Below are 13,440 nucleotides of genomic sequence, written 5' to 3' on the forward strand. Positions count from 1 at the left end.
TCAAATGAATGTAATTTTACCCGGTTACTCGTTGATGGTCTACTTATTTCAACCCACTCTAACGCTTAAAACCGAATCTTTAGTTTTTTCAGTGCACTGTTAAAGATTATTACTTTTAAAATGTGAGGAAGTTATAAAAGCTGTCACAAGTAATTATTTAAAGTAAACCGCTAAGTCGGACTACATGGTATTGAATAAGAAGAGAGATAAGTTTTCCATAAACTCAGTGACTTATAGACCCTGGCTCTACCACGTAGTTCTATAAAAGAGTGGCACAGTCTTCAGTTTAGACATCAAGAACTCGAGTAAAACAAAGTTAAAATGTTCTTCAAGTGTATACTTTTGTTATCGATGGCCGTCCTGGTTTTTGCTGCTCAGATTCCTGAGGCAGGATTGTCGGAGGCCACCACATTTTAGTATATCACGTACCACATAATAATATTCTACAATAAGGTTCTGCCTATGGCTTACCTGGAATTGTAGAGTGTTCAGGTTAACCACCAGTTCCAGCTTAGCCTGTGGTAGCTGCACAATCAGATCCTGCTCCCCGGGCTGGTTAATCCTCAGCCAGGGCGACTGGTGGGGCCACAGGGACACCAGGTACCCATCGGCCAGTAGCTTCACTTCGTTGCCATGGCGCTCGATGTGCAGGGTGTGTTCTCCGGCCGTAACGTGGAGAGCATTCACGCAGCTCTGGTCCTTGGTCAGGCCACACGGTTCTATGGTCGCGTACACCTGGAAGTTATAGCTTCCCGGCAGGAGGAGGTCCCTAGTCACCAGATAAGTGCACTTGCCCTTGAAACTGAAGCTACTGCCATCGTAGGTGACGAACTTATTGAGGCCAAACACTCTGCACTTGCAATCCTTGCAGTCATCCAGGGGCACACAGTTATCCCCCCGGCGGACGGTTCCCTCTGGGCAAAAGCAGCCGGAGAAGCAGGTGTTCGGTATGGTGGGGCACACTAGGGAGGAGGAGTGGTTGGGCAGGGAGCATTGTGGCTCACACCGCTGGCGGTGACAGTCATGGTGCACCAGAGGCGGTTTACAGGTGGGTTCGCATTGGTGGATGCTCCTCCAGCTGGTCAGTAATACATTCCGATTAAACGCCAGGCACTGGCCCACAAATTGCTGGAGAAGATCGCAGCGACAGGTGCCCTCGGCTCCTCCATTAGATTTCAGACACTCGCAGGTTGTCTCCACGCACTTGGCCAGAAAGTCTTCGATATTTACGGATGTCCCACAGCCTCCAAAGGAAGGATGTCTTTAGGGAAAGAAAGAAGGATGTCAATACTGATTCCAGGTTATACGAGAAGGATAACTCACCTCACAACCTGGCACATTTGCAGCGCCCTTTGCTGTAGATCCAGTGGACACACCTGCGGATGACACTTATCCAGCGGGAGTTTCCTATCGTACCAGGAATCCCCAAAGTCTGTGGTGCTGATCACATGCAGACCCGTTCGCGTGCGCCTATCATCATCCACCTGACCATTGTAGAAACCACACAAACCCTCCACGCGTCCCATGAGCACTTGGGAAGCTCCGATCCTAATGTTCCCACTGGCGGCGTACTGCACCCAGAATTTGTGACGTCGGCTCACCACCACAATGGTAGCGCCTATCTGACTGATCACGAAGGAGCGTCGAACAATCCTGACCAGCGCCAGATCGTGGGCACTGAACTCGAAGTTATTGTAGATCACCCGCTGATTGGGCAGGATGGTTATGGTCACTCCCTGCTCTTCATCGCTAATGATCAGGGACTTGACGCCGCAACTGGGCTGATCGGGAGCGCACTGGAGTTGGCTACTGATCGTCCACCGTTTGTCCTGTGAATCCCGCGCCAAGGTGTGACTGCATAAGTCGTACTTATAGACAGTGCCATCGAAGGTCCTAAAGATTCGGCCAGTGATGTCACAGGTGTCGTCTGGAATTCTAGGGCGACGGCAGGTGAAAGTAGGGCACTTGCCAGTTCCTAGACTGGTCGTATCCAAAACTGGTTCCAAGCCCGTTGGACACTGGGGATCCTCACAGGACACATTCCTTTGGGGAACACAACAGAAGGCGTCGCACAGCTCAAAGTCCTGCGGATCCTTCAGCTTAAGCATTTCCCTTTGCTGGTAACCATTCCATAACCCAGAGGTTAGTTGGTAATCCAATCCATACGGACTTTTATTTGACACGCCAGCTCCATTTAGCACAAACTTCGTTTCGGTGTCCAGCGTTTCCTCCGCTCCATGATCCGAAAAATCAAGACTTTCTTGATAAGCAATACCCATAAGACTCAATAAATCATCGATTTCGTCTTGATTCGTGTCGCTGTCTTCGTCGTCATCAGCAAGGAACGCATCCCAGTCGCCGTTAAAGTCGGGAATCTCATGAGGTTCAACGCCCAGAATGACCAAAAGTTCATCGATGGCTTCCTGATCCACGGTAGAATGCTCCAGTTGTGGTTTAGCAGGAACTAGGGGGAGCTCATTTAACTCCAGACGTTGGAGGGTCAAGGTGTGCGACTTCTTCTTCGACGTTAGTTCATCGATTTTTTCGGCCACTTTTTCGCCGAACTTTTCGATTATAACATCTCTGATTTTACTGCCCAACTTGGCTCCTAATTTCTTAACCACTTTCCACAGCTTAGGTCCATACTTAGCTGCAAAACTCCCAGCAAACCGCAGTGCTGCTCCAGCAATTTCTGGCTGTACGGAGGATTGCAAAGGCTCCAACCAATCATTAAGCGGGTCCAAGGATCCATCCTCCGTGGGATCCTCGGAAATTAAAAGCATTTCAGAAAGGGCAATGGGTAGTTTGCCCCTGATCTTCACAGTGTAACCAGGAGGACAGGCGACGGGTGGACACACCAAAGGTTTTTTTGTGGTGGCTGCAAGAGAAAGGTAGATTATAAGTTAATTTGGTATTATATTATATGATACAATATAATGGTAAGAAAGATGTTTCAAATGTGCTTGTATTTTTTGTTAAGAACTACGGTATATATTTCAACATATTAAACAAAAATAATTGAGCAAACATAAATCTTTCTTCACATTCAGCTTCAGTGAAGTTTTCAGGAATAGATTTATATTAAATTATAAGACTTACGTGGCCTCACAGTGGTACGAGTACGTGTCGGATCGCAGGACTCGTCCTCGTCATCGGCGCAGTTCTGCACTCCATTGCACCACCACTCGGAGGGTATGCAATCCCCGCTGGTGGGGCAGAGGCGAGTGGTCGGCGGGCACAGTTGGCACTCGCAGCGACAACCCTTTCGGACACTCCTCATGTGGTCAGGACACCTCGGGCAATTGGTGGTCTTGCAGTTGATAACTCCGCCCAACAGACAGACGCACTCCTCGCAGTCCGAGTTCTCCCACTTGGATCCAATTGGATAGCTTTAAAATGGGTTTGTTTGTTAGGGATTCCCTGAAAAACGATAATATCTGACTTACGGGGTATAAATATCTAAGCAGGGGCAAAGATTCCGCTCCACGCACTTGGAACCCGTCCAGAAAAGGCCATCGATACAGGGACACCTGGTCACGGTGCTGTTTAGCTCGATTCCCTCGCAGAGATTGCACACCTGAGTTGGAGGAGGCCTCACCTGGGTGTTATTAGCTGCAAGGATATACATATCATTTAAGTAGACTAGCCTTCATCAACATATCCTAACCGATTCTTACGGTAAGGCTCAAAGCATCCAATGGGCTCAATCCTCCAGTTGATGTTTTGATCCCATGACGTGGGCACCAAACGCAGATGACGCGTCACCAGTGGTCGAGGGAAAGCGTTTGTGCGGATGCTATTGCCATCCTGGTTGCCCTCGAAGATGTGACTCTCTCCCTGTGAACCCTGCAGCTCGTTCCACACCAACTTGTTCGAGGAGAAGAGCACGCGATACGAGGTGACCCATCCGTAGGCTCCTCCTCGGGTCTGAATTCCAGTCACGTTGCGGGGCTCCAGGAAGTCAAAGTCAACGAATTCGTCCTGCTTGTTGGCCAGTGGTCGCCATCCCAACTTGGATCGGAATCGGAGCAAGTCCAGAAGACCCTTATCACTGTCCAGCTGAGACGAAAGCCAGATGCTGCTGGAGGAAACCTGGTGGACCTGCAGTGCTCCACTGTCCACGCCTAGAGGATCCTTGCAAATCAGGTCATCGATGGGCGGTCGCGTGGGTGGAATTGGAGTGGTCCTGTCTAACGTTGGCGGCGTGGTGGTGGGCACATGGTTACACAGCAAGAGATCGAATCGAATGGCAATGGAGTTGTGCCACCTCAGAGGATACAGTCTTATGGACTTGGCCTCAATCGGTCGCTGGAAAACATGAGCTCTGGGCAGCCGAGAGTCCTTGGGCCCCACCATCGTCTGGGGCTGCCCATCTTGGCCAATGAGTTCATGGTAGCCCTCGCCATCCAGGCTGTAGACCAGCTTGAAGAGGGTCACATAGTGGTCCAGGTGGGGATCGCCAGCGATGAGTAAGCCATAGAGAGCGAGTGGCCTCTCGAAGTTCAACTGTAGATATTGTGTCTGATCACTGATCCTGGGAGTCCAGGCTCCGGAATTAAGCTTGGGCTTGCGGTGCAGACGGGAATGATGGGCTGCATAGTTGGAATCCAGGATGCTTGAGCCAGAGAATGCGGAATCGGGAACAGCTTGCTCGCTCGTAAACAGGCGCACCATGCTGGTGGTGTTAGAAGGGATAGAAACGATTATAACACATAATAATTAAAATTCTAGGTAGGTTGATTCAAATTTTATTATTATATTATGTCGATTAGGAACAGATGAGTTTTTTTTAGCGATCTTACCTGTTGCTTGGACACAGAATAGGAGGTGTTAGGGTGGTCGGTATGGTGGGCAAGGGCGTGGTGGTGGAACGACCTCCAATGGGGGCTGAAAAAGCAGTAAGTTAACCACAATGAATAAGAAACCAAAACCAACTACTTACGGAGTTCCGTGGTGGTTTTCTTCGGGACGCATACAAACTGGTTAAACACACACTGGCAGTCATCCAGATCCGTGGATATGATCCCGTGAGGCTGAACGTATTTATCATTGCGATCATCATATCATATCATCCAGGCAAGGGCAGTCGTCCTGATCCACACAGGTATTCTCGTCGCGCCAGAGTTTGGCCAGAGCCCGACAATCCGGACGCTTCTTGGGCACACATCCCGGTCGGCAGTGCTCTCCAGGACTACAAAGACCCCGCCGGAGCAATTGCTGTCCGTAGAAGTGGCAGGTGTGCTCACACTGATTGGCACAGTCGTTCCACTCCTCATCATCCCGGCAGCGATCCCTACCCTTGCCACATTGGGGCTTCAGTCGGCTGACCGTGGAGATGTGATCACAGGCCCCAATCACGGGATTATACATCATCTGGACGCCACAGGATCCGGGCACCCAGTGCCAGTTGGAGTTTCCTGGGATGTGCTCGCAACGCAGATACCTGAAGCAATCCCCGGGATACTCCTTAAAGATCTGCTGTGAAGGATCACACTTCTCATCCAGCACCGGTGGCGGAGGAGGAGGTCTCGCTGTGGTGATTCCATACTCGTCGCAGTCGCAGTAGACACGGATCTCGTAGTCGTGGCACTTGCCCACACAAACCAAGCCACGGCTGAGATCACAGGACACATTGTCATTCACCAGTTCGTAGGACTGCTTGGTGTCCTTTACGCGGCACTGGATGTCCTTCTGGAACCTCCGATCGCAGGTGCCATAGATGTTCTCAAGGGCATCGAAATTTGGCAGAGGTTCCAGATCGTTCAAGTTTATTCCGCCCAGGCTGGAACCCCGATCCAACCAGCGTGTCCAGCCGTTAACGCAGTTCCTGCCAAAGGGATCTTTCGGATCTTCTGTCCCCGTAATTGGTGGCTTTTCAGTGGTGGTGGGTGGACAGGTTTTCCCACTGCACACCTCCTTCTTCTTGGAGCAACGACAGGTGGCACAATCATCGCTGTAGGTCACGTCGCCCTCGAAGTAGGTGATGTCATTCCTGACCAGACACACGGGCTTGCAGTCCGTCCGGGGCACACAGGTGGTGTAGCTGTCGTTGAGATAGATGTGGTTCAGTGGACACGGCTTCACCAGGCAGCCCTCCACGCAGTTCTCGTGGTGACACAGCCGGGCAGAGGCACCCTGGTCGAGGAGGTTGTCGCACGTCTCCGGAGGACAAGCCGGCGTACAGGCGCTGTAATCCGAGCACTTGGTGTCGCATTGCATGGCTGAGGTTTTAAAATGAACAGAGAACAAAGTTTTTAAGATATGATAATAATTTCGATTATGATACTTACGGCAGAAATGGGGAGTTCTCCACCGGATGTTGATACCCCTTTGGGAACAGGCATCCGCGTAGGCAGCCACCGCGGTGCAGAGGCACTCACAGTCGCCTCCCTGGTCGCAGGCACAGGTGTCGAAGACGCAGCGCTTCAGGTAGCGATCCAGTGGCACCTGGACATGGCAGGCGGCGAACAGGGGGGACTTCAGGATGCTGCACTTGCCCTCGGACCACGATCGTCGTTGGCCATTCCGGTGGCAGGAGTCGAAGAGCTGCAGCGGCAGCTCGCACTGCTGGTGCGTTCGCCACGAGTGGCCAAAGAGCGTGGGCTCTGCCTCCTGGCCTCCGGAGGGGGATTTGAAGTCATCCAGGCTGTTGCCATTGTTGTTGCCACACAATCCACCCACCCGCCCACGCCACTCGTTTCCCAGCTTCACGTAGACCCGGGTGCCCTCGTCCCATTTGATTTGGAGGCGCAGGGAGACCACCTCGACTACCAGGAACAGCCCCGCTTTGTAGACGTGGAAGGAACTTGACTCTTGCGAACTGATCTGCTTGCGAAGACCTGTTAGAGTTAGGGAATTGTTTTTAAAGATCGTAAAGGTTAAGGGATTAATGTAATCAAATTAAGGTAACACGGTTGTGTGGCAATAAAATAAAGTTAATCTTTAAAGTCAAGAATAACTTTGAAAACCCCGAAAATGTGGCTCTGTAACCAAAGAAACTACTATTGTGATAAACAGATATATTAATAGTTGGTTAAATATTTCAAAAATAATAATAAAGAAAATACTTTACTGTGGTCTTCAGAAACTAAACCATTGAACCAAAAATAGCCAGTTACAAAACGAAGAAAGATAAGTTATCCATTAAGTCACTAAGTTATAGACCCTGGCTATATTTAGGAATGAGTTACGGGCTTGACGCCAGATAGTTGTATAAAAGAGTGGCACAACTTTCATTTCAGACATCGGGAACTTGAGTCAAACAACGTTAAAATGTTCTTCAAGTATTTGGTTTTGTCAGCCATTGCTCTCCTGGTCTCCGCTGCTCGGATTCCTGGACCAGAGGAAAGGATTGTCGGAGGCCACCATATTCCCATTGAATATGTTCCTTGGCAAGTGTCACTGTTAATTAAAATGGCTCACGATTGTGGTGGAGTCATACATAGTGAGCGGGTTATTCTGACTGCTGCTCACTGTCTAATTGACGTACAAATTGAGGACCTATCTGTTCGCGCTGGATCCTCGCATTGGAGTAAAGGTGGTCAAATGGTGAAGGTTCTGAAAGCCATATCCCATCCTAAATTTGATTATGTTATGAAGACTAATGATGTTGCTGTGCTGATTTTGGAGTCACCCCTCAAGTTCAGCGCTTATGTACAGAAGATAGCTCTAGCTGAAGAAACTCCTGAAGGCGGAACTATGAGCTTGGTCTCCGGATGGGGAGATACCCGATACGGCGCTGGATTCGCTTGGCCGATTCTACAAGGCGTTCATGTGGCGGTTCTCGATGCCACTTCTTGTAAAAAAAAATATAGTGAGGACATTATTTGTGCCGACGCTGATGGAAGAGACATATGTAAAGGAGATTCTGGCGGACCTTTGGTTAGTTTACCGGATCGTAAGCTTATTGGCATAGTTTCCTATGGAGGTTGTGGTAATGGCCATCCTGGAGGCTATGCAGATGTTGCTTACTTCCGCAACTGGTTCAAAAAGACAATCAACGAAAATATTTAGTAATTTCCTGTCACTGTTAATATTAAAAGAAAAATCTAGAAGTTTGTCTAGCATAAATAAATTTGATTCTTCTAACAAAAACCAAATTTATTTTTAATTTATAAATTTAAACTTATTTAGCTTCCTTATTTTCAATTACTTTTACAAATTGTAAATTAAGATATTAAGTACTACATATTTTGGTCCTCTTAAGAACAGGTTTACTCACGTGCTATGGTAGAAGTGCCATTATCCGTGCCATAGACTCCGCCAGAACTCAGTTTTAGCTGCTCCGATCCGCCCTTACGGTTCAGGGAGACCTCGAGGGACTTGGAACAGGTGACCCCCGAAGATCCACATAGAACATTCTGAATGACGATCGAGTAACCACTGCCCTGGGCATCCACACCCTTGGACAAAACGTAGTCACATTCGCCCAGGAAGTCGAAGTCCAAGCCATCGAAGGTACTGAAGTGCGAGTCGCCCCACACGCTGCAGGTGGCCTCGCACTCGTTCCGCGTGCACTTCCAGGAGCCGCCCTGGCAGACGCACTGGTTGCACTGCTCCTGGAAGGTGTCCCCGTCATCGAAGCTCCTCCCAGCATGAAAGCATGAGCACTTCTCCGGCGCGACGCACTGCTGCCGGGTCACGTCGTACACGAAGCCATCCTCGCAAACACATCCCGGATGGCAGGGGCTGGTTTCCGGCAAGCCAAAGCTATGCATGTTCTTGCAGGTCCTCCGCTCCTTGGGTGCACAACTCACGAACTTGGCGTACGGACTACGGGCACACTTCTTGCGAAGATCACCCAGTGGTGGGTGCACCAGAACATCATTCTTGTCCGCATCCTGGCAGTGCCAAAGGCCATCCGCACAGGTGCTGGAAAGAAAGAGTATTTTGTTTTAGGCATCTAGTCTACCCTTGGAGATTCCTGGACTCACCACAACTGCTGGAACCTGGCGCCAGGACGCACCTCTTTGTAGCCTGGCGGGAAGCTGAGTCCATCGTAGTAGCAGGAACAGGATCTCTGCGGAACACACTCCTGCTGCTCGCTAAGGAAGTGACCCTTGGGACAGCGACAGCCTTCTACGCACTGCCTCCTGCACTGATCCCGGTGCTGCAGGTCAAAGCAGCTCAAGGCGCAGGAGTCGCCGCACTCATCGTACTCCTGTCCATCTGGGCACTTGATGGAGCACTGCCTGATGGCCTGCCTCCAACTGGTCCTAATCCCATTCCTCACGCAAAGATCGGCATAATCAGAGAGCAGTTCACAAAGGGCTTTGTTTGCGTTAATGGGATTCACATCCTTGGCGGCGCAAATGTCGGCAATGCAGTCCTCATAATGTCCACTGGGATCTACGGCCCAGTGGCATGGCTTAAAGGTGTCCCCTCGGAGGACGGAACAGAGTTCCTCCGCCGCTGCCAGCCGGGTGGGATTACCGGAGCAGGGCGAGGGTGTCAACGGAGGTTCTGGATCCGTGCAGAGCTCCCTGGTGCGCCACTTGCTGCCAAAGGCCAAGGCCGTGTGCTCGTAGTCTCCGTCCGGCGTTAGGAAGTCATCCTTGGTGTTGTCATTGAAGGTGCCACACAATCCAGCCGTGCTGTCGTAGTAGCTATAAGGAGCATCGATGTGCACCGTGGACTCTCCATTCCACCACACCACTAACCCATCTTCGAGAGTCACAGTGATCATGTGGTGACTGGCCAGTCGGAGTACCACCTCGCCATCACCCAATTGCAAGGGCAGTTGGCTGACCACCTCGCCATTGACAAAGCTCTGTAGTTTCTGGGAGAGTTTGATGACAGTGGGTCCACCTTCTTTCAGGCCGAAGCGGATGGTAACCGATCTGGTGCAGGATGGTCCGGTGGGAGAGGGCTCCACCACCTCATCGATGGCCCCAGAGCAGGCGATGTTCTCTCCTTCGACGGAACGGGTGGCGGTCTTCAAGAGGTAGTACAGGCAGCGTCCCTGAAAGTCGTAGCGCCTCCCATCGAAGGTGCGATAGTGGGGATCCCCGAAAGCAGTGCAGCGCTTGTTGCACTTCTCCTGGCTGCACTCCCACTTTCCGGCCTGACAGGTGCACGTGTTGCACTCCTTTTGATAGGTCTCACCTGGCTGGAACTCACGGCCACGCAGCTCACACGGGCACATTTTGCGGTCAATGCAGGTATCCTTGTACTGGAGCATTCCACTCGGGCAGAAGCAGCCCTCGAAACACTCAGCTGGGCTAGTGACTCCCTCGTTTTCACAGGTCGGCTGGGATTGAGGACCGCACGACTGGTAGATGCGCCCCCCAGGGCAACTAATTGGACAAAGCTGCAGATTCCGCCAATCCTTGACAGCAGGCTCTAGTCCCTTGAACCGACACTCGTCAACCAGCGATTGCAAGAAGTTGCACGTGCAAGATTGACCCTTCGGACAGCCACAGTGATCCTTGATACAAGTTCGCAGGAGAGTCTCTTGGTTTAAGTTCTCCAGGCAGCTTTTCAGGTGGACATTATGCAGCAGTTGGCGGCACTTCTCCACGGCCTCAAGGTGACGTTCTCCGCGGCACTGATCCAAATGATCATCCGGGTCAGGCAGACAGTTCTGATCCGCAGTGCGCCAACTGTCGGTGAAAGTGCGACAGGCTGGCGATACAGCTCCAGATCGACTCATCAGGTCGTTGTCACTATTCCCGTCGAGGTGACCACAAAGGCCACCCACCTTCTGCCAGAGATCCACGCTGGCGCGCACGGATAGAAGCTGGTGATGATCCCAGACCAGCCGCAGACCCACCGACTCCAGATCTACTGCAACGCGCTGGGAGAAAGGTACCACCCTCATTCCGAGCACCTGGGCGGGGAGTGGAAGGCGCTTTTCGGGGGTGGACAGAACCACACTTCCATCTGCAAGGGGAGGTTGAATTTTCTGAATTTTTTGGAATTTTTATCGGACTATGATATGATATATTTTTAAAGATTAGTTGAGGACTATATACAAATATATATCTTAACTTTTAATTATATGCTAGAGAATTCTTCAGCTTTACATTTCTATGATACTCACTGAGGTTCTCCAGTGTATACTGAATGGATTGCCATTGGATCTGAAGAGTCAACGGGGATTCGATCGTCTGGCTCTTGACAGACACATGGAACGCTCCGTATATCCTGTCATTGACCAAGGTGTGGGCGCAGTTCAGCGTCAGCCGGTACAGTAAACCATCGAAGGTGCGAATGTTGCGACCGTTCCAAGAGCTGCAGGCCGTTGGTACTGGAGCCACAATCACATCCTTATTGGGCTTCGCCCGCAGTCGACTGGCTCCATCTATATCATCCAAATCTGGATCCTCCGGCCTCCAGTTGCTGCTGTTCTCGTACTGCCTGTAGCGATCACAGATGCTGATCAGGTTATCCGGCCAGGGAAGTACCTTGCTCCCCGTAATGATCACAGTTCCGTTGGTCTGGGTTCCAGAGGTCGTAATTCGTAGGGAAATATTTTGGTGGGAAGCTGTTCGGATGGAGGTTTGATTATTTATTATTAGAAAAAATATCTCAAATGATATGATATGATACCTAATACGATTTATTTGATATATTTAAAACTATTTTAGAGTTAAATATCTGGCCTATAAAAATATGTTTAAGTACATATATATCAAAAAAAAAAAATTGAAGATAATTTTAAAGCACTTAAAGATACGGATTTGATGCAATAAAAACTATTTCAAGCTAGATTCGTGAAGATCATGTGGGCATTGTCAAGTGCATAGGCAATGAACACTTAAACAAATAGGGAACATTATCATACTTGAGACTATTGTGTGGGAAATACGTTGGATCAAATTTCATGTGCCCATCCCTTTTTCATGGAGTGTTGGTTATAAGATATCCCCAGCTGAGAGTCGCGTTACTTACGATATAGGCACTTGGCAGAGGGTGTGGGCTCGAATCTTCCCGTTCCGTAGTCGCAGACGTAGTGTGAGACCAAAGTGCCCTGAACACTGACTCCTGGAGATGCCGGGCAGCTCAGACGACACTCCGACTGCTCCGGTCCATGATCACACTGGAAGTTGCCATTGAAACCCGTCAAATTGCATCTGGACGCCTCGAATTGGCACTGTTTTCCTCGGTAATTTGGTGGACACTCGCAGACATTGGCCGCTATGCATTTGCCACCGTTCAGGCAGATGGGCGAACAAGTGGCTGAAGTATAAATATTATAATAGGATAATATTGGGAGAAATAAAAGTAGGGCAATTCCTCACCCTCGCACTCCGGCATTTTGGAGTACTCCGCGCTCATGTCCACGTACTTGGTGCCCTTGCACTTGAGAAGAACTCGAGTGCGTTGGTCGGAGAAGGCAAATCCCGGGGAGCACTGCACCTCACAGGTGTCCCCGCGACAGACGGTCCTCGAGTTTTTCGGAAGCTGTGGCGGTCGCTCCGGACAGGCGAACTCCTGGTTCTTCTCGCAACTGTCTCCGCCGTATCCCTTACGGCAGTGACAGAACTTCTCCCCATTGCAGATTCCCCCATTCCGGCAGGTGCAGGCGCCATCGCAATGCTGGATGGTCCTCGCCGTGGGGGGTCCGTTCTTGATGCCCCACGCACCGCGGCGGCAGGAGAGGATCAGCTTGCGGACGTTCTGGCGCTCGCCGAAGAAGTGATTCGTGCCGATGCAGCTGACCTCGCACTCACCACCCTCCTTCGTGTCCAAGCACTTCACAATGGTGTTGATGGGGAACTTGTATTGGGCACAGTGGGGGAATGGCTTCTTCACCTGGCTGAACCACAGATCGTTGGCCAGTTTGGGACCGACGTTGGGATTGCTGGAAGGAATCAAAAAATAATTCATTTATTGGTTATTTATTTTGTTAACTTTTTGTCTTTAAAAGGCATTTGTTAATTCAACAGCAGGCAAAATAAAGGTGGCCATGGATTGAATCTTAAGAAAAATACTTTGAAATTCTTTTTCTGGAGCCGCACCAAAAAATAAGATTTAGCTCATATCTATATGAAACTAATTAAGAATCTGTATGTTGTTTTTATTTTAACTTACTCTGGAACCCAAGTACGAGTCGGTTCCACATCTGGCGACCCTATGGTGCTCCCGAGAAAGGAAGCGCCCAGGACCCAGATCCACACTGCCACCACCATGTTGAGATATATTTTGGTCCCCAGCAGGGACGTCGTGCTGGAGCAAATTCACTATTTTACTACTCGCATAAGACACTTTTACACAGAGCAAACAATCGTTCAAGACTGAAATGCTAGGAGTGAGTGCAGCTTCTTTTATACCCACTCAAGAAAAGAGCTGGGGCTATCGGTGATCTTTCTTTTCTCTGCTTATTCGAATCTTTCCTTTATTTCTTATAGAAGCAATTTCTTATGAAAAAGATTACAGAATAAAAATACTTTTGAAAAGTAAATATTTTTTACCAATTTTATTGTAAGCTTTACAATT

The 13,440-nt window shown here is 49.8% G+C and overlaps 2 protein-coding genes across 2 annotated transcripts; one reads left to right on the forward strand and one right to left on the reverse strand.

Moving 5' to 3' along the window:
* Window positions 1-223: 223 nt before the first annotated feature.
* Window positions 224-13,133, reverse strand: LOC108027656 (hemocytin-like). Its single transcript, XM_050884957.1, has 16 exons — window positions 13,036-13,133; window positions 12,243-12,805; window positions 11,893-12,180; window positions 11,042-11,485; window positions 8,934-10,881; window positions 8,222-8,871; window positions 6,291-6,839; window positions 5,101-6,221; window positions 4,943-5,033; window positions 4,803-4,887; window positions 3,678-4,675; window positions 3,447-3,612; window positions 3,100-3,389; window positions 1,324-2,878; window positions 472-1,261; window positions 224-259 (listed from the first exon to the last, which is right to left on the reverse strand). Exons 1-16 carry the CDS (start codon window positions 13,131-13,133, stop codon window positions 224-226), a joined length of 9,672 nt encoding a protein of 3,223 aa, XP_050740914.1.
* LOC108027667 (trypsin epsilon-like) lies at window positions 7,250-8,099 on the forward strand. The gene has a single exon (XM_017099212.3). It carries the CDS (start codon window positions 7,273-7,275, stop codon window positions 8,011-8,013), a length of 741 nt encoding a protein of 246 aa, XP_016954701.1. The 5' UTR covers window positions 7,250-7,272; the 3' UTR covers window positions 8,014-8,099.
* Window positions 13,134-13,440: the final 307 nt, after the last annotated feature.

The sequence above is a fragment of the Drosophila biarmipes genome, chromosome 2L, assembly GCF_025231255.1.
Source record: "Drosophila biarmipes strain raj3 chromosome 2L, RU_DBia_V1.1, whole genome shotgun sequence".
In the NCBI taxonomy this organism is placed as follows: domain Eukaryota; kingdom Metazoa; phylum Arthropoda; class Insecta; order Diptera; family Drosophilidae; genus Drosophila; species Drosophila biarmipes.

Bases quoted from the DNA above. Each gene is read 5' to 3' on its own strand.
- LOC108027667 (XM_017099212.3), top strand. From the start codon at position 7,273: ATGTTCTTCAAGTATTTGGTTTTGTCAGCCATTGCTCTCCTGGTCTCC.
- LOC108027656 (XM_050884957.1), bottom strand. From the start codon at position 13,133: ATGGTGGTGGCAGTGTGGATCTGGGTCCTGGGCGCTTCCTTTCTCGGG. The intron at 6,222-6,290 runs GTAAGTATCATA...TTAAAACCTCAG, and splicing joins GAGAACTCCCCATTTCTGCC to CCATGCAATGCGACACCAAG. The intron at 260-471 runs GTAAGCCATAGG...ACTCTTTTATAG, and splicing joins TGAACACTCTACAATTCCAG to AACTACGTGGTAGAGCCAGG.